This window comes from Nymphalis io, chromosome 22 (assembly GCF_905147045.1).
Source record: "Nymphalis io chromosome 22, ilAglIoxx1.1, whole genome shotgun sequence".
In the NCBI taxonomy this organism is placed as follows: Eukaryota; Metazoa; Arthropoda; class Insecta; order Lepidoptera; family Nymphalidae; genus Nymphalis; species Nymphalis io.
In genome coordinates, this window is record NC_065909.1 from 4,140,489 (window position 1) to 4,160,326 (window position 19,838).

The following is a 19,838-nucleotide window of genomic DNA, read 5'->3' on the forward strand; positions in this document are numbered from 1 at the left end:
ATCGGCAGCCGGTTTCCGCACGTGTGGCATCGGCGGGTGGCTTCAACACGCCAGTTGACTGCTCGACGCCTCCCGAGCCTCACGGCCCGCACGCAACAGATATAAACAATCGGAACGATCCCCGTCAATCCCTACAAGTTTCCGACTTAACCCGCTTTCCTGACCCGTTTTCAACTAATTACGTAACATTCAAACGTCATGATGCAACTTCGTCGCTAACCCACTTACGGTCAAACTTGCCTCCATCGTATTGATATATCATGAGAGCACGTGTTCACCCCGCGCCGTCCGCTGCCCTTGTCCAATCCTAGGAGGGCGAAGGGTACCGCCGCGTCTCCGCCACCCAATCGCGGCTCGTTTACGAATTCGCCCCGACGAAACACGAACTCGACCGACAGGAGCCGAAGAGTACGACAACCCCCAGTGCAGCTCCAGCCCCCAACATGGCAACTATGGTGGCCGCGTCGCCGGTCGCCGTGACAAAAAAACCATCCATTAAAAAGTATAGGGCGCCGACGCCGCCGAGTAAATTGGAATTGGACGAAAATTGTGAAAGTGAAAAGGATAAAGAGAACAATGTCGTCGAACGCGAAGAGAACGACAACACGGAGAGCGATTGTATACAAACAAAGCAAGATGACAGGCCGGTGTCGCAGGGCTCGCCGGTCGTTAGGAAACTTGCGCCGAGGTTGAACGGCAATGTTGACAGGAGCTCCGTACTCTCTAAAGCGGCTATGTTCGAGGCCGGGAGCCCTAGGTCGAAGGAGAAGGATCCGGCTGAAATGTCGCTCCGTGAACGGAAAGCGTTGTTCGAAAAGAATAAGGGTGTAGCGATTATTCCAAAGGCACCCTTCGGCCTCGCACCCTCCGCCAAAACACTGCATGGAGACACGAAAGGTAAGTTCAGTTCTATTTATAGTTTAGCGCTAATGGTTATACGAAACACGACAAACACATTTTGTATACTTTGTTTTGTGATCTTCACTATCGCATAAGGTATTCAGAAAAAAGTTTTTTTGTTTGCGTTGACGTATTACACCTTTTTTTTATAATTTCATTCAGGTATAGGAATGGTATTTGAGTACAACATTCAATTTTTTGTCACTTATAATAACAAATTCTATAAATAGGTTTGAGTATTTATTTATAAATATATAAAAAAATTAGTATCATATTAGCTTTAATAACGATTTCAGAAAACATTTTATTTCAAAACCGCTGTAGGTTTTGAAATAAAGTGTTTTCTGTATTGTATAGTCAGAGTAATTCCCACTATAAAGGCCAGATCTGCTTCACACATAAATAATTACGTAGTTATAATAATTTTATCGTGTTACAAAATGATAATCATTTGTCAACAGTTTGACATATTTTTTATTATGTATATCAAGGTCAACAACCTTTAGTACCTAGTACTTAGTTAAGTCAGCTAATATTTTAAAGTATTTATGTTTTAAAATTAAGTTTTCTATTTAATAAACGGATTTCCGAAGACCTTATTTCATATAGATCAATATTTCGTCGTACAATTCTAGTAAGGTAGAATTTTGCGCATCTCCGTTACGATTGCCCGAAAGTGCACTCAAATCAATACAACGCATACAAAACGCGGCATTATGAACTAAATTTAATTTACGAAATTAATTAATAATAAAACAAAAACATTTAACAAAATAATTATTAAAGATTATTATATTAATCCATTTGATAATGACAGGTAGGTATCATAAAAATTGTAACGTGCTTTTTAATTTATTGATATTCTTAAGATTTATTTGTGTAATAAAAATCGAAGTACAAGTTTTTACACTTAATAATTTATTGATAAGACATGCGTCGAGTGTCGTTGACCTCTGTAGTGGTTTAAGGTTGGCTCGCATTTTGGCGACAGTACCTACTCACACTTTGTATATGAACTACTGTTATAACATGCATTTGAAATTGATATCCCCGTGTTTATTGGATTTTTTTATTTATTTTTTTATTACACACAATGAACATAACTTAAATTAAAAAAAAAATTGAAGCGTGCATTCCCAGGCCGCGTTTCGCTTCAGCAATATTTTCCAGGTAATAAGGCGACTATAACTCGTAACATATAGTTTTGACTTAATTGTTACATACAGTAATCATTCAATCTTTTTTTTTTTTATAGAATAGGAAGGTGGACGAGCATATGGGCCACCTGATGGTAAGTGGTCACCAAACGCCCTTAGACATTGGCTTTGTAAGAAATGTCAACCATCGCTTATACAGCCAATGCGCCACCAACCTTGGGAACTAAGATTTTATGTCCCTTGTGCCTGTAATTACACTGGCTCACTCACCCTTCAAACCGGAACACAACAATAACAAGTACTCCTGTTTTGCGGTAGAATATCTGATGAGTGGGTGGTACCTACCCAGACGAGCTTGAACAAAGCCCTACCACAAGTAAGCCATCAAAACCATCTATATATTCTTGTTAGATATATGTATATACCGAAGCAGTGTCTGTTACATAAGCTTTAATAATAGTATTATTTTTAATAACTAATTGAAATAGTATGATTAATAGCTTTAAGGACACGAAGTCGGGAATAACCGACGTGCAACATTTATTTTAATTTACTTGTTAATTATTATTCAAGTGATTCTGTGAATTTTAGTTCGATATTATATATTATATATACATGAAAGGATAACAGTATTTACCATTTGAAAAATCACTTTGTATTTACGTTGATAAGCTATTTCGATGTGTGGGTACACACAAATTTTAATTTTTTAATTATTAATATAGCCAATGTCGCTTATCAGCTTAGATCGTACCACGATCATGTCCAGAGCCCATAGAGATTGACATTGTAAGAAATAACATACATACAATCGCCAATGCGCGATCAACCGTAGGAAATAAGACTATATGTCCCTCGTTTCTGTGGTTACATTGGCTCAAACCGTAACACAACAATATTTACTGGTGGTAGAGCTTTGTGCTCGTCTGGGTAGGTACCACCCACTCATCAGATATTCTACCGCAAAACAGCAGTACTTGTCATTGTTGTGTTCCGGTTTGAAGGGTGAGTGAGCCAGTGTAATTACAGGCACAAGGGACATAAAATCTTAGTTCCCAAGGTTGGTGACGCATTGGCTGTATAAGCGATGGTTGACATTTCTTACAAAGCCAATGTCTAAGGGCCTTTGGTGACACTTCCCATCAGGTGGCCCATATGCTCCTTCCTATTCTATAAAAAAATATCTGATAAGTTGGTGGTATCTACCCAAACGGGCTTGCACAAAGCCATACCACCAAGTTTGGAGTTTGTTCGTACAGAATAGCTCATAATAATGAATTAGGTAGATTTTAGTAGTTCTCTTAAACTTGGAAATATAATTAGTCATAATTCAAGTTAGTACCATATTAAACTTAGGGTCCGTTCACACAGACCGGCTCGGAGAGCATCGGCCTGCTTTTTTCTTTTCACACAGACCGGGTCGTATACGCTTGGAATTGGCCGGAGCGGAGCCGCCAACTATTTCACATCGGCTGCGCGAGCGAGAAAGAGCACGCAAGCGGAGCCGGTCGGCTCCTTTTATTACTTCACACGAAGCGCGTTCAGGCATTTTTAATGACAAAAAAGGTGCAAATGCAAAAATAAACTTTACTACAATCACTCAAAACACTGTTTCCAACGTGATAAAAATCTGCTCTCCTCTCCGAGCCGGTCTGTGTGAACGGACCCTTATACTGACTTAAGTTCCATATTTGAAACATAAAACATAAGGTCTACCAAAAGTAAATCCTTGGCTTACATCCAGTCTTTATATTCGAGGATATAAAAAAAACTCAAACGAGTTCTACATAAAAACAAAGTTTGCAAAAAACTATTGTAGACATTTTGTCCGTCCAGCTTATTTATTACAGGTCATTGCATACATCAGCATAAGGAGTTCACGACTTGCAACGTTCGCGAGATAATGGACTCTATTGCTTATAAAACTGTCTTATCTCGTTATAATCCTAAACGAGACAGGTTTATATACCTCACTTTTGAAAGTCGTAGTCATGTATATATAAAATGTTTTTTATTTATTTGTTGTAACATAAGGCAAAGATCACTAATACAAAGATTTCCTTGTAATGCCAAGGATTAGTTATTTTTAACTCGTAACTTTATTATTACCGATGAAGTTTTTTTAAATTGAAGTAATTATGTATGTAACGTTTTATCTGTAATCCATATAGGTTTCATATATACATATATCTTACAATTATTTTTTTATTAGCTAATTTTTTTTTTATAGAATAGGAAGATGGACGAGCATATGGGCCACCTGATGGTAAGTGGTCACCAAACGCCCTTAGACATTGGCATTGTAAGAAATGTCAACCATCGCTTACATATCCAATGCGCCACCAACCTTGGGAACTAAGATTTTATATCCCTTGTGCCTGCAATTACACTATAATCAAGTATTGCTGTTTTGCGATAGAATATCTGATGAGTGGGTGATACCTACCCAGACGAGCTTGCACAAAGCCCTACCACCAGTGAATTTCTGAACGTCGTTGCATTCACGTCTTAAAATTGTTATTTGTTTCGTAAACGATAATCTGATATGATTTGTGTGCCACACATATTACGTGTACGTTTATAGAACAAATATATAGTCTACTACCGCAAAGAACTAGTTTTTTAACCAAGTCAGATGAAATTGTAGCATTAAAAATTATTGTATAAGACGCCGATGTGATTACGTAGTTTGTTTGTGTTTACTTATTTAAAATTCGCAGGTAGAATGCAAGTAAAATAAAGGGATATGTAACCCAAGGCATGCACATATGTGGTGAAAATAAAATAAATCCAAATCAGATGTACGATGCATAAACTTAAAATACTTACATAATATATATATAAAATTATGAATTTTATTACATTAGAATTTTCGATACGCGAGAAGCGATTTTTAAAAACACTGGTCTTTATCGCATATCAACACAATTAAAAAGTTATTAACTCTTGATGTACGAGGTTAAGAGTTTTTATAAAAATTTTCGTAATCGTAAATGTTATCCAATAAAAACTTGTAATACCGTAAGTTGAGATTATTAATTACTTCTCGATATTCTAGAGGATTTTTAAGCACTATTATTTATTAATTTGAAAACATTAATGTCTGGAATTAAAAGTCCGATTTGATAAATTAATTTTGAATTTAATGTTCGTGGAGGAAGTTTATAATTTATAAGCTAATAAATTCATGCAACGATCCCAATATATCCTTAGGCAAGGTACTATCATTTTTATGAAACAGATATGACGTACACAACAGCTTGTGTTTCTGAACGGTGAGTGAGCCAGTGTAATTATAAGCACAAGGCACATTACATTTTGGTTTCCAAAGTTAGTAATGCATTGGGATGCAAGGGGTTATTAATATTTCTTACAGCGTCAATATCTAGGGACGATGGTGAGCACTTACCAACACGTATTCCACTTGCCAGTAAGCCTATCTAATAAAAAAATATATGATATTTGTCGACAAATTGACGTTCTTTCATTTGAGCTTACTCAAAAGAGTTAGAAAACTAATCTTGCGCAGTAATGGATAATGTTTCATAATTCACAGAACGCGTGACTTATCTTTTTTTTGATATAATAACAAAGCAATTGCGAATTCAATATTACAAATTCGCAATTAATATAAATGTTCTAGACGTTTCTGAGAATAATTATGTTTGTTGAATGGGAAAATTATTGCTTATGCAAATCAATTATCCAATTTTCCTTAAGACATCGTTTGTCCTTAAGTTACGATTTAATTTTGCGTTATTTTCTCGAATATGAGAACATATTGTAATTGTGAAAGTTTGTTTGTATGTTCGGTACTCAATCAACATGGAACGGCTGGACGGATACATTTTCAATTGCTATGCTATATCATCCGAACTTATATTAAAAATGCGAAAGTTACTACGTTTATTTGTTCGTTGGTTAGGTTATGCTATTAAATATTCCGTCACGGTAGCATGTGAAAGCGATCCCGTGGCGCTCCTCGTTAAGACGGTAAGGGTACCGCTGGTTTTTTAGTGGGTAATCCAATGTTCGGGGCGCACTCGACACTTTATAAATGACGGCGTTCTAAGGTAGCAAACATAAAAAATACAATACATTCGAATTGAGAATCTCCTAGTTTCTTGAGGTCGATTGAAAATAAACTGCCGTGTCTCACCCTAAGTTTATCGCAGCCCAGTTCTGGGCAAAATCTCACCCATAGTGTACCAACGCATATTTTCTACCTTCCGCTTCAATTCCGATCACGCCTTCACCTTGTTTATTGTAAAAGCGACATTACGTTATATATCGATTTCGTATTGTACATATGTTATAAGTGGGTATCGTTTACACCGCAGACACCTGCATAGGGTTTATTTTGATTTGTATATTATTTACCTTATTATTATTTTTTTAATAAAATGTGTACTGGGCGTTTTAAACGATCGCTTTCATTATGTCCCTAAGATGAATATTTATGACGAATTTAAATGTGTAAACCGAGTTTAATACTATAATTGTTGTCTAGTAAACTCTGCTTTTGTATATATTACTTGGTTCTGTTTTTAGTCCCCTAAAAGTCTATATTAATCCTAGTTTAAAAGATGTTCCTTAAGATGAACAAGATTTTGAATTATTATGTTGGCTAGTTCAAAGAACTGGTTGTCTGTTAAATGTAATTTTAAAATTTTTAACTTGTCTTGCGTCGCACTTCAAGGTTTTGTAAAAAAGCTTTTTTATTTTTAATACAAAACTAACTCATGTCCTTATTACAGTGTCCTTAAGTTTTATTTGGATTATAAGGAATTTAGTGTTCACGGACAAGGCTCAAAAAGCTTACGTCAAATGTTCTTAACTTCATTATTAAATGCAAACATTATTAGTTGTATACAGGTGTTTCCAAAAATTAGTTACGATTAGAGTTAGATCGATGGAAGATGTTCTACGAAACCTATGCTTCGGCTTCGATGATCTCAAAAAAATCTTATTTTATATTCGTTTCGAAGATTAATAAAATATATATATATATATTTTAAGGCTCTGAGTAGGTAGCGTTTTATTTCTAAAAACGATCGTTTAAACCGCCCCATCTGTACCAGGCTCATCGAGCGTTGTGTTTATTTCCTGTAACACAAACACCTCCGTCTGACGAACGGAACGCTGTTTAATGTGTTATTAATGGCATCGAATGTAAACATTTACTTTTAAGTTCCACAGAGCCGTTATTATTTACGTATTTTCTACGATTTCTGTTTGTTTACGTTAAATAAGACAAACATAGACAACTGTTTGATACCTATAGAAATAAGGGAAGATTTTATACGAAGTGCATCGTTGACTTACTAGCTTATATGGCTGTAGATAAGATACACATGTGTCATCAGACACGTGTTCTCCGAGCTCGAGATAAAAACAAAAATTAATTAAATAAAAACTGATTTGACACCAACTTCGGGTTCGAAACTGCAACCCGCGGTTAAGATCTATGTGCTTCTATCCACTGAACTATCGCGGCTCAATTAGTCGGGTTAAACAAGTATTGCGTAACACTTCAGGTACTAGTATTACTACTGTATTATATTTAATATTTATTTCATTATTTACTAGTTACCCATTCCGGCCGCGGTAGAATAAGGGTCTACTGAAGAATAAGGGGACAAAACGATTATGTCTTAAAAGCTATACATATAATTAATTGGCTGGTTAACGTGTCGCACGCCAGTAAAGCTCTCGGACTGCACGTTTTTTTCGGACATCTTCAATAATAATCGTCATATTTCAGCCAATATACAAACTAAACCTTCATGAATCACTTCTTCCATTGGTGAAAATCCTGTTGTTTTTGAGTTTATCGCTTTCAGGCAAGCTGACGCGGCAGGGGCACTTTATATGCATTATATACTCATACAAAAAAAAAACCTTTGAATATTATAATAATGTAATTTCTGTCGACAATCTGATAAGAAAAAGTTTTTTTGTTACTCGCCTTTATGACTCCGAATGATGTATTGTTTAGTATAATCATATAGAATATTTTAAATAAAAGAAATATTACATAAATCATATTTTGAAATGTATGTTTTTATCTGTCGTATGTATCAAAACCAACGTACGGAATGTGGTAAAAAACTGCAATACCTTATTTATTTTTTTTATAATATACTTGGTGGTAAGTAGTCACCAAAGCCGAGATGGCCCAGTGGTAAGAACGCGTGAATCTTAACCGATGATCGTGGGTTCAAACCCGGGCAAGCACCACTGACTTTTCATGTGCTTAATTTGTGATTATAATTCATCTCGTGCTTTACGGTGAATGAAAACATCGTGAGGAAACCTGCATGTGTCTAATTTCACTGAAGTTCTGCCACATGTGAATTCTACCAACCCGCATTGGAGCAGCGTGGTGGAATAAGCTCCAAACCTTCTCCTCAAAAAGAGGAGAGGAGGCCTTTAGCCCAGCAGTGGGACATTCACAGGCTGTTACGGACGGACGGATAAGTAGTCACCAACGCCCGTAGACTTCGGTATTGCAAGAAACGTTAGCTATCGCTTACAACGCCAATGCGCCACAAACCTTGGGAACTAAGATGTTACGTCCCTTGTGCCTGTAATTACACTGGCTCACTCACTCTTCAAACCGGAACACAACAATATTACTGCTGTTTTGCGGTAGAATATCCTATGAGTGGGTGGTAATTACAAAGACGAGCTTGCACAAAGCTCTACCTCCAGTAGTATTAAATTTTGTGTTTGTATGTTTATGTTTTGTGTAATCTTTATTTTAAAATTCGTCTTTAATATAATATGTTTCAATTTAATATTGGAAACTCTTTTCGATTAATTCGTATTAATATTTCTTATTTTGCACAGGCGTGCCAATTTAAGTGTGTTACGAATCTTCTAAAAAATAGTCGATTTGAGTTTCGTTACTCTTTTTTCTACATCGGATAAAAATATATACAAACTCATTTGATCTTACTTATTGATAGTTTAAGTAAAAAACGACCACAGCAACGATTCCTATATGGTAAATACAAAGTAATGTATTTAATATATATACATATATATATATATATATATATATATATATATATATATATATATATATATATATATATAGACTAATAACAAGTTTATATATAAATTACAAATGACGTAATTGTTGAACTTTAGTTGTGTGACAACCCTACGATAATCTAATGTCGTTTAAAAAAATAGCGGTAATAAAACGGTAAAGTTTTCGATCGGTTTTGTTTGCTGTCAACTGTGTCACCGTGTCTGCGATTTGCGAATATAATGCGAGTAACTTGGCATACATTAAATGCTAAACAGTTTTTACATGTACATGTGGGACGTGTAACGGCAATCCATCTTGTTTTTTTGTTCATTTTTTAAAGATATATCCTTGACAATAAATTGAGAGTAAGAACTATGTGTCTTGTATTAAAGGATAAGAATTATATTTCCAATCTTATCATTTCTTGAATTAAAATAAAATTTTCCAATATCTATGAACTTAATCTGTTAATACCGACACGATGACGAGCAAAGGGCTAAGGGGTGTCTGTTACTTTTATATTTATATCAGTGGGAGTAATAAATATGAAATAATATATATATATTTTTTACTTTTAACTTTTATAACAACATTTTTCAAAAATACTTTAAAATTGATAATTGCATAACGTCGATTATGTAAAGCATAGATTTCAATTTATGTCGACCTATAAAAATGGGTTTAACGTTCCGATAAACAAAGCGGCTTACAGCTCGAAAAGTGGAACATACGAAATGTTCACGAAAACGGCACGCCAGAGAAGAAAATGTCTGCGAGAGATTACGAACATTATACATTTTAACTCTTAATAAATATACGAAGTAATTTCTTTAAAGCGCAATATGAGAAAATCTTAAGGTCTTATTTGAATTTCTGATATTAAAATATATGATATTAAACGTGAGATTAAAGTTTTTTAAGTCGGTTATACGAGTATGTATGCGCTTTTAATTACTTTCTTTAAGTTTACGTCTTGCTGATATCATTTTTAGTTTGGAATGATAAACGTTTTGCGCCGTGAATGAGACAGTCCAAGTCATCACTATAAAATTCATCGAAGCTTCAATTATAGACCAATAAGTGGACCTTCCACGGGAGTCTAGCGATGTGAGTCGCAGTTTGTAATCGACTGTATCACGGCGAGTGCTCTGAGGAGTTATTCTCTCTAATGCCTCTTCCCTCTTCCTTCATAAGTCTACGCGTGCTGGGTCTCGATGTCACCGCCTAACTGTGACATCAATTCCATCGCGAACACGGTTTAGCAACTCCTTTCTTTGTCGCACTTCCAAAAAATTAAATTCTTTACCAGCTCACGTGTTTCCCGACCCGGGTTCCTTCAAACGAGGCGTGAAGAAGCATCTTGCGGGCAGGCAACGCGGGGGCGGCTAGTGCAGAACATTCTTCCCAACTGTACTAGACGTCGTCGCGTTTGAACTCTACTACCACTTACCATCAGGTGGAGTAGTCATTTGCCATCCCAGATTATAAAAAAAAAGATCTTAATTAAATTAGCCTTTTAATATACAATACTTTAATATATTTTTGTATTTATGAATATTTATTGAAGACAATTATCTAACTATTATAAGACAGGCGGAACTGCGGAAAACGCAGCTACTTATATAATAAAATTATATACTAAAACCTTATTCAGAACGCGCTGTATCTTCTGGTATAAGTTTTATGTATATTGGTTTAATAGTTTTTTCAGTTTGGAATAACAACAAAAAAATGTGCCAAAATAATCTTTGTGTCTGCAATGTGCGGCTATACTAGAAGCATTTCGTCGCTTTGTCAATTTGAACAAATGTGTGTTGTATAATGTCGTAAATGTAGGTCTATGTGACGTATCGAATCTTCTTGAACTATATGTAAACTTGCGTAAGATGAACGGAGACAGATGTACAGCTCTAAAGATTTCATAATAGGTATGTAGTTCAACCCGTAATGTGACTGCATTGTTGGCTTAGTGGTCAGATAAGGCCGCAAATCTCGGGGTCCTGGATTCAAACTCAATGTCCTGTGACACGAGAGGGAATAGACTTGTACAATATAACATGGCCGGATGAAATCATCAATGTATGAAATGATTATAAATCTATAGTATGTATAGTGAATTAACAGCCTATAAATGGCCTAAAGCTGGGCAAAGGCTCTTCTCGTTAAGGAGAAGGCTTTTCCACGCTTCTATCAACTGCAGGTTGATAGATATACTCATATATATCCGGCTCACGTGTTCCCCTCCTCTTACAACCCGGGTTCCTTCAAACGAGGCGTGAAGAGGCATCTTGCGGGCCGGCAAGGCGGGACGGCTAGTACAGAACATTCTTCCCGACTGTACTGGCCGTCGTCGCGTTTGGACTCTACTACCACTTACCATCAGGTGGAGTAGATTCATTTGCCATCCCTGGGCATATAAAAAAAATACAAGATACACGTTTCCTCTCGATGTTTTCCTTCACCGTTGAGCGACAAATAAGAAAACTCAGTAGAACTCGACCATATCTTCGTTAAAGGTCTTCTACGTTCTATCCACATAATAATAATGTTTTTGTTACACATAAGAACCTTGTGCTCAATACATTCGGTCTTATCATAATATAATTTTATTGTTACACATGTAAATATGACGTAATTACATGACAAGGTATGATTTAGAAAACGTCATGCGATTGAAACTGGATCAATGTAACGTGTACTTAACGAACGTAAAGAGATTGTCACAAAGGAAGACAACATATAATTTATATGCTATTAACTTAACTCGACGATACTCGCTAACGACCACGTTTTGCCATTTTGATACTTTCTCATATATTGTATTGTATTCTAAAGTCTATTGTATATAGTTCCTTAGCACAAGGGACATTCGTAGTAGGACTTGTGGAAGCCAATCATAATTATTCAACCTTAAAATATTTTCTATTCTTGTAGAGCTAATCTTTAAGAGAGAACTTGATAGTCACTGCACAAATCGGTCGTGAAATGTGAGTAATGATATGCGACATTGACCATAAAAAGTATAATTGATGTGCACGGGATCAAAGACGTAATTATTCTGGTCAGAACACCCACCAAATACCCGGAACACTGCAATAGAGTGTATTTTTGCTTGGCGCTTGAATCTGCTGTGGTAGTATCCCCCGCATACTGAGCTACACAAAGTTTTACCACTTTTAACATCGCTGCTAAATCGAAAGAACATTATACTCGACGGTTGGCGTGGTTGGTGGATGCTTGACTTTCACGCCGAAGGTTGTGGGTTCGATTCCCACCCAGGACAGATATTTGTGTAAACATGTCTGTTTGTCCTGAGTCTGGGTGTAATTATCTATATAAGTATGTATTTACAAAAGAAAAAATAGTATTTGTCGTATACCAGTTGTCTGGTTTCCATAGTCAAGCTCTGTACAAGCTTAATTTGGGATCAGATGGCCGTGTGTGAAAAATGACCCAGGATATTATTATTATTATATTTAAAGACCTTGTCTGGAGAAAAAGGATATAGGGTATGTAACACCCTCTGGTACAGGGGTGGAGCCGCGCGTGAAAACAAGTGACGAATAATTCGGAAACCGAATGAGAAATAAAACGCAAACCACCATTACATTCATACATTTGTAGTTATGTTATATACAGGTCAAGATTCAGTTAGAATAGCGTGTATAAACATTACAATTGCAAGCTAATAACTGAAGTCTTTATATAACACAAGGTTAATAATAACAGTAATCTTATGTAAAAAGGGTTGGGCTTTGTTGTATATTTGAGAAAAACATACTTTTGGTTAACATTAAAGCTCGTCAATAGATAGATATAATGGATAGAAAAGAAAATCGTTATCAAACAGACGAGAAAAAGGTACTGAACTGTTTTGTCTTTGTCTATCTATCTATCAACCAATAAATATATAAGAATAACTGACTAACTGACTGTGACGTTTCTATGCACAGCCCAAACTACTGGGGCTAGCACCATGAAAATTTGCAATAGTAGGTGAGCACTAAGATAAGATTTTTGAAAATTTAATCCCTTAAGTGATTAAGGGGATAAAAGCTTGTACAAATTCTAAATTGTGTTATTAAAAATTATGTTATTAATTATAGTTTCTAATTTATTTCTTTATTATTCGCTAAAGATGTATGTGGTAAGTTGTATACGTCCAAATTTAGTTAGCAAGTTACATCATTAAATCACCGATCAAGGTTTCCTCGCATGTCGTCGACCTTGTCCAGGCAGGTTGGCTTACAGAGCCCTTTATAACGTACCTTTTTGTTCGTTTACTATATTTTTATATAAGATACATGCATTTATATCCAACGATTCAACTCAATATGGAGTATTATTGCGTAATTAAATACACTAAAGCAAAAAAAAAACTCCGCGTACCGTTTGTATTGTTTGGTAATTTTATAATTACCTATAAATGATTATAGGTTTTTATCCAATACAATCATTGCACGAGTTGTACTTATTTTCTTTTATTTCTTTGTTAATTTTAAATGTAAATATAAAATTATATTAACATGTTTTAAAAACGCAATTAGTGCTATGAAAATGCAAATGCAATTAGTGTTATTTATTTTACTTGCATAGCTACGTATGTCTCTTTTGCCGATTCTATTGGGAAAGGGACTTAAATGTCTTTTTATCCTGAATTAACATAATTATATGATGACATCACGTATTAATATAAATTTACTGGCAGCTTTGGGCAAGCTCGTCTGGGTAGGTACTACCCACTCATCAGTATTTTGCCGCAAAACAGCAGTACTTGGTATTGTTGTGTTCCAGTTTGAAGGGTGAGTGAGCCAGTGTAATTACAGGCACAAAGGTCCATCATAACATCTTAGTTCCTAAGGTTGGTGGCGCATTGGCGATGTAAGCGATAACATTTCTTACAATGCCAATGTCTATGAACGGTGGTGACCAATACTCTCGTCTGCTTACCTATTTTATATATATAAAAAACATTATTATATTCAACGTATTATTGCGTGCTGTTTTTACTAATAAAATTACTCAAGTGATTCGTATACCATAAAATCTTCATACGATTATACGCTTAAAATAATTAAAAAATTTAGTCGCTACAGCTGAGAAAATTGCATATGGGTATATTTCATTCTTAATAACCAGATCAGATAATGAAGATAAGTAACTTTCTTTTTTTTATAGGACTGTTTTTTTTTTTTTTTTATAGAATAGGAAGGCGGACGAGCATATGGGCCACCTGATGGTAAGTGGTCACCAACGCTCTTAGACATTAGCATTGTAAGAAATGTCAACCATCGCTTACATATCCAATGCGCCACCAACCTTGGGAACTAAGATTTTATGTCCCTTGTGCCTGTAATTACACTGGCTCACTCACCCTTCAAACCGGAACACAACAATATCAAGTATTGCTGTTTTGCGGTAGAATATCTGATGATGAGTGGGTGGTACCTACCCAGACGAGCTTGCACAAAGCCCTACCACCAGTGTCATAAGTCCCTAAATTAAATGCAATATTTGTGCTGTATTGTTAATGTTATAAAGCTGACATGCATATAAATTTTAAGTCCTTACGAAATATAAGAAGAAAAATGTCATAACGACACGGCCTTTGTCTTATTATTATCATTGTATGCTTACCTTTTGTTTTTAAATACGATCGACAATACATACATACTTATGTACAATGAAGTTTTATCTATCTACCTGATTCTGCAGCGAATTATTAATACATCGGATTGGTATAATTTTATTATAAAGAATTTTATTTTATTTTCAACGTCGATTTTATACATTTGATTCGGGCGATATATGTATTTTGTCTTAAGTATAAATAGGTAAAGTACATCTGCCGTGAGCAGCTGTATCAGCTGTTCAGCGTATATATGTAATATGCATAAGACATCGTGATAGTTTGTAGTAGGTGTACAATAATAAACTTGTTGAAATCGAGCCTATTCGTTTATTTATTATTCCTAGAAAAATATTATTACTTTTTATATATAGTTAGTTGTATGCTAATTCTAATATTAAATAGCAGATACATTACAACTTTACAATTTGACCTACTTATATAAATTAATGAATATAAAGAAGTATATCGACATCGGTGTGTGATACTTTCGAATTTAGTTCTAAGAATTTTACGTGTCATGTTTTTCCCCCCAAGTCGAAGTGAAGCCAGATTGTTTTCCGTAAAGATTTACTTAACTTTACTTCTAAGGATTTACTATCCTTATAAGGTATTAATATCCTACTAGTGATATACACGATGTTGAAGCAAAAATATCGATTGTTTTTGTTTCAATGATGCTGGGACTACCCTGGATTTATATTTCGTACATTTCATAATGCATTTGGACAGAGAAGGGCAGATTTATAGTAATCGGAGGAAAACTAAATAAATTTAGTTTTAGTCCTATTTTCAAGATGTTGGAACTCATAGGGAATCTTCGACGATTTGAAGTCCCCATATATTTTATCCAAATATCTTCGACGATTTGAAGTCTCCATATATTATATCCAAATATAAGCCTTCTCGGTTCAAGCTTATTTATATGCTCTTTTTTCTGACGTAATGATTGCTTTTAATGATAATTTTGTTAATAATTAAAAACAATCATAATATAATGATAACTTTAAAAGTACATACATTTTGTTTATTAGTTTTTAAGCGATAGGCTGTCTTTTTTGTCACATCCATGAGTTCTTGATTTAATTACTGTTATGTTAATAACACTGTTTGTTGTGTCGAGAGAACGATAAGTGTGAACGTGTTTCGCAAAAGTTAAAACTTACTAAATTAATGTCGACCTACATTTTCCACTATTTTCATTTCGGATTTTGTTTTTCTATTTGATAATGAAATATCATATTGTATATAATTGACACCAAGACTAGACTACCAAGTTGGACTTTTAGTTTGAACATTATTAGAATAACGTATTTTAATATATATGTATAATAAACGTAAAATTTAAATGTTACGACTTAATTCAATGGCATATTTTATATGCCCTAATTATTGCGAGCATATAAGTATCACGTATTAACGTTAAGGAAGTTCAAGTATTACTGAATTTTAATTAAATAAAGCGGAATTAAAGGTTACCTCATATTATTTAATTTTCACTATTTTACAAATTAACTGATTCATAATAATCTTGTGAAATCACTACCCAATAGTCGGTGACTCTTGTTACCGAAAGGGGGGGTTTCATTATGAAACGCATCCACTTACCGGAACCGAACGGCATTTCCGAAAAATCCAACATACTCAATCAGCCGTGAAAATGTTGGCGACAGCTGAATAGCGGGCGTGGGACTCGCGTTGATCACGCGGAATGTTACGTGAACCTAGTCGTTATTACGATAGAAATAAGAATCTTATTTAAAACCTTAAGTTGAAGAATTGACAGATCTCTGTGACCGATGGCTGGCGATCCGTGCCATTTCGTCGTGTGACGTTCGTTAAAGCACATTGCTTCGTTGTTCGTGAATTTTATTATATTTAACGAATTCAACTACACTGCACCGGTTGTGAACTTTTGATATTGTGTGAGGATAGTCCTTGTTATTTCATGAATACCAGTTGAAGTGTTGTGCAAATAGGAAACCTGTTTCTTTAAGCGATGTGAGTTGAAATTTTCGAATTTAATTTTGTTGTATCAAAACAATTTAAGATTAAATTAAATTTAAAAGGGGGTCTTTCCGGTGCTTTGAGCTTGATTCTACATTTCGAACCGGCGGTTACTTTAATTATTTTATGACGAAATGTCGAGTAAAAATGCTTGTAAGAATCCACTTGAATTATTTTGATTTTCATCTTGTAGGTTGAATTAGTTGAAAATAAATTTAAGTTCGTTTCTATTACTAAATAAAAAAATAAGGTTTGTTATCCGTTTGGTAAATATCAGCGAATTGTTTTTTATTTTTTGTTTCATTATTAATCATTTGCGAATTCCTTTTTTTTTTGTTATGTTACACAAATTATTTTTATATTTTTACTGCAATATTTAACACAATTTCTTATTCTAATAAACGCCTTTGTCGTAGTTTCAGAGAGTTTCGAAATAATAATCTGAACGTGACATTTCGTAACTGTCGCACTTAAATTATATGCGTTTATATATATTTAACACCAGTAAGGCAATTACGTGGTTTCCTTAATGACGGCGTTTGTGTAAATAACTAGGATTAGACTTGCGTACGCTTATAGTTCACACGAACTGTTTTTATTCACGCAGCGGTGACCTCCAGAAAGGCACCCGGCTCCCTTGGGAGGAGGCGAATTTTTTTGAATTTTTAGTCACTAAAACAACTGCGATGACCGACCTTTTTTTTATAGAATAGGAAGGTGGACGAGCATATGGGCCACCTGGTGGTAAGTGGTCACCAAACGCCCTTAGACATTGGCATTGTAAGAAATGTCAACCATCGCTTATAGCCAATGCGCCACCAACCTTGGGAACTAAGATTTTATGTCCCTTGTGCCTGTAATTACACTGGCTCACTCACCCTTCAAACCGGAACACAACAATATCAAGTATTGCTGTTTTGCGGTAGAATATCTGATGAGTGATATATAATATACCTAATATACCTCGGCACGGGTCGAAGAGGCTGCGGGATCGTATTAGTTCACACAAACTTAATTTAATTCAACATATTCTACAGTCATTCACTCCTCCATATCCTTGTTAAACTTACCACATAACGCAATATTTGTATATTGTGGTAATAAGAATCTAACATCTTATAGTTTCAGTTGGTCATAGGCCGGTGGGTTGGTAACAGATATTGAAAGGATTTATTACGTTCAAGCAATAGTTTTGTAATAGTGTTCCAGTTATACGTTACTTTATCTTTGGTAGTTGCAGGCACAAGGGATTACAGCTTACGTCACACACTTGACAATACCTTGACAATATATACATATGTATTTAAATGTTTCGATATATATCTAAAACGAAAAAAAATCTATTATAATATTTTCTATCGTATTCGCTATTAAAATTCGTGGGTGATATTATATATGTAAGTATATGTATATATGTAATTAGTATTATGTATGCAAATATGTTCTTTGAAATCATAGGGTTGTTTTCGTATGCTTTCGTGCGTTTCTCGCACCCTCGTTTCATATTTCATTTGTCATAATTTGATACAATTAGTGGAATAGTAATAGTATTAAATTTATCTATAATCTGAACCGCTTAGAATTTTAGAATATAACGGAAACTGTATATTTGTATCGAAAACTCGAGCAGTCTTAATTTTTAAAGCCTCAGAACACGGATTGCTTATAAATTAAATCAGATTTTGATAATTTTGTTAGTACAGAGTGTCGTATGTATTTTATTTGCAGCGATACAAGATAATTATATTATTATTAAAGAATTTAATCTAAAATAGAGGAATAATATCCAATCCTTCTTCTAAAGAAGTTAGGAGGCTTTTGCTCAACAGTAGGAAGTTAACAGGCAACCTTACCGTATCTGGAGGCAGAATGTCGACATGAGCCTTCAATGAATAATACAATAAATGCCTCGGGTTTTATTTTCTCATAAATATTCTGTCTTCGATTAATTTCTGATATTTATCAATAGTTTGATCACTATATATAATATTGTATGTTGGACTTTACGATTATATTTATCTTAAAATAGTAGTCAGTTATTAACTAAGTAATTTTAATTAACAATACATAAGCAAAACTTTAACAAAAGTATAAATATATGTTTTAAATGTGTATACGTTTTTATTTTTATTAATATTACGAAAAAAATTTCTTACTTATTCGCTAATATAAATATTAATATTTGTCATCGTTCCAACCTACACATACGATCGATCATAGGGGTATTTAACATTCAAATGCCGATAAGTAGATATTATTAAAACCAGTAACAAGACACCTACACGATTACGTAAAAAAATAACCATTGGCGCTAGACATAGCTATCAAATACATAAACGTTGAACCCGTCTTAACAAGCTTTTTGCTCTTTCAGACAAAACCGTTAAGCAGGCACAAAAAACGCCGACTAAATCTAACACGCCCGAGAGAAACTCCAGGACGAATTCAAAAGATAGCTTAGCGGAAGACAACATTAGTCAAAGTTCTCTAGGAGGAGGTATAAAAGGAAAACTGGCAGCGCTTTTCAATAAGGAGCAGACGATAAGCGAGACGACGATAGCTAATAAGTTCAAGCAAGAAAGAAACAGAGAAATGGAGATGCTACAGAACAGATTCCATTATAAGGTAAGGAGAAGTCTAGTTTTTATTTCATTACATTGAAATTTTTCTTAGATATAAATATATATTTTAGTAAAGAATCAATAAGTAGCATAATATATCACATTGAAGTAATGACAGACACAAACAAAAATAAAGTTCGTTTTAATTATATTAATTTACAAATAGCCATATTGAATTAAAAAGGTATATTTATATCGAAGTCACGGATAGACGCTCAAACATTATTCATTTCTATACATAGTTTACTGGTGGTAGGGCTTTGTGTAAGCTCGTCTAGTTAGGTAAGCGATGGTTAACATTTCTTACAATGCCAATGTCTATGGGCATTGGTGATCACTTACCATCAGGTGACCCATATGCTCGTCCGCCTATCTATATACTATAAAAAAAGTAGAAAACTTGCTCATAAACGTTAAAGTAAAAAAAAGCAATATGTATACATATAATGTACGAAATGTATGTAGCCTTTGGTACAAGGAAGTAA

General features: G+C 34.5%; 1 protein-coding gene across 7 annotated transcripts in view; it reads left to right on the plus strand.

The window, feature by feature from the left end:
• The window catches only part of LOC126777343 (anillin), a 67,317-nt gene that overhangs the window by 23,624 nt on the left and 23,855 nt on the right, over positions 1 to 19,838 (plus strand). For 6 of the 7 annotated variants that reach the window (XM_050500344.1, XM_050500348.1, XM_050500347.1 and 3 more), the window contains 2 exons: positions 312 to 897; positions 19,107 to 19,357. In XM_050500344.1, the coding sequence (XP_050356301.1) occupies positions 312 to 897; positions 19,107 to 19,357 (837 nt within the window). The remainder of the gene's footprint in view (positions 1 to 311; positions 898 to 19,106; positions 19,358 to 19,838) is intronic. The other variant, XM_050500350.1, reaches the window with a different exon arrangement.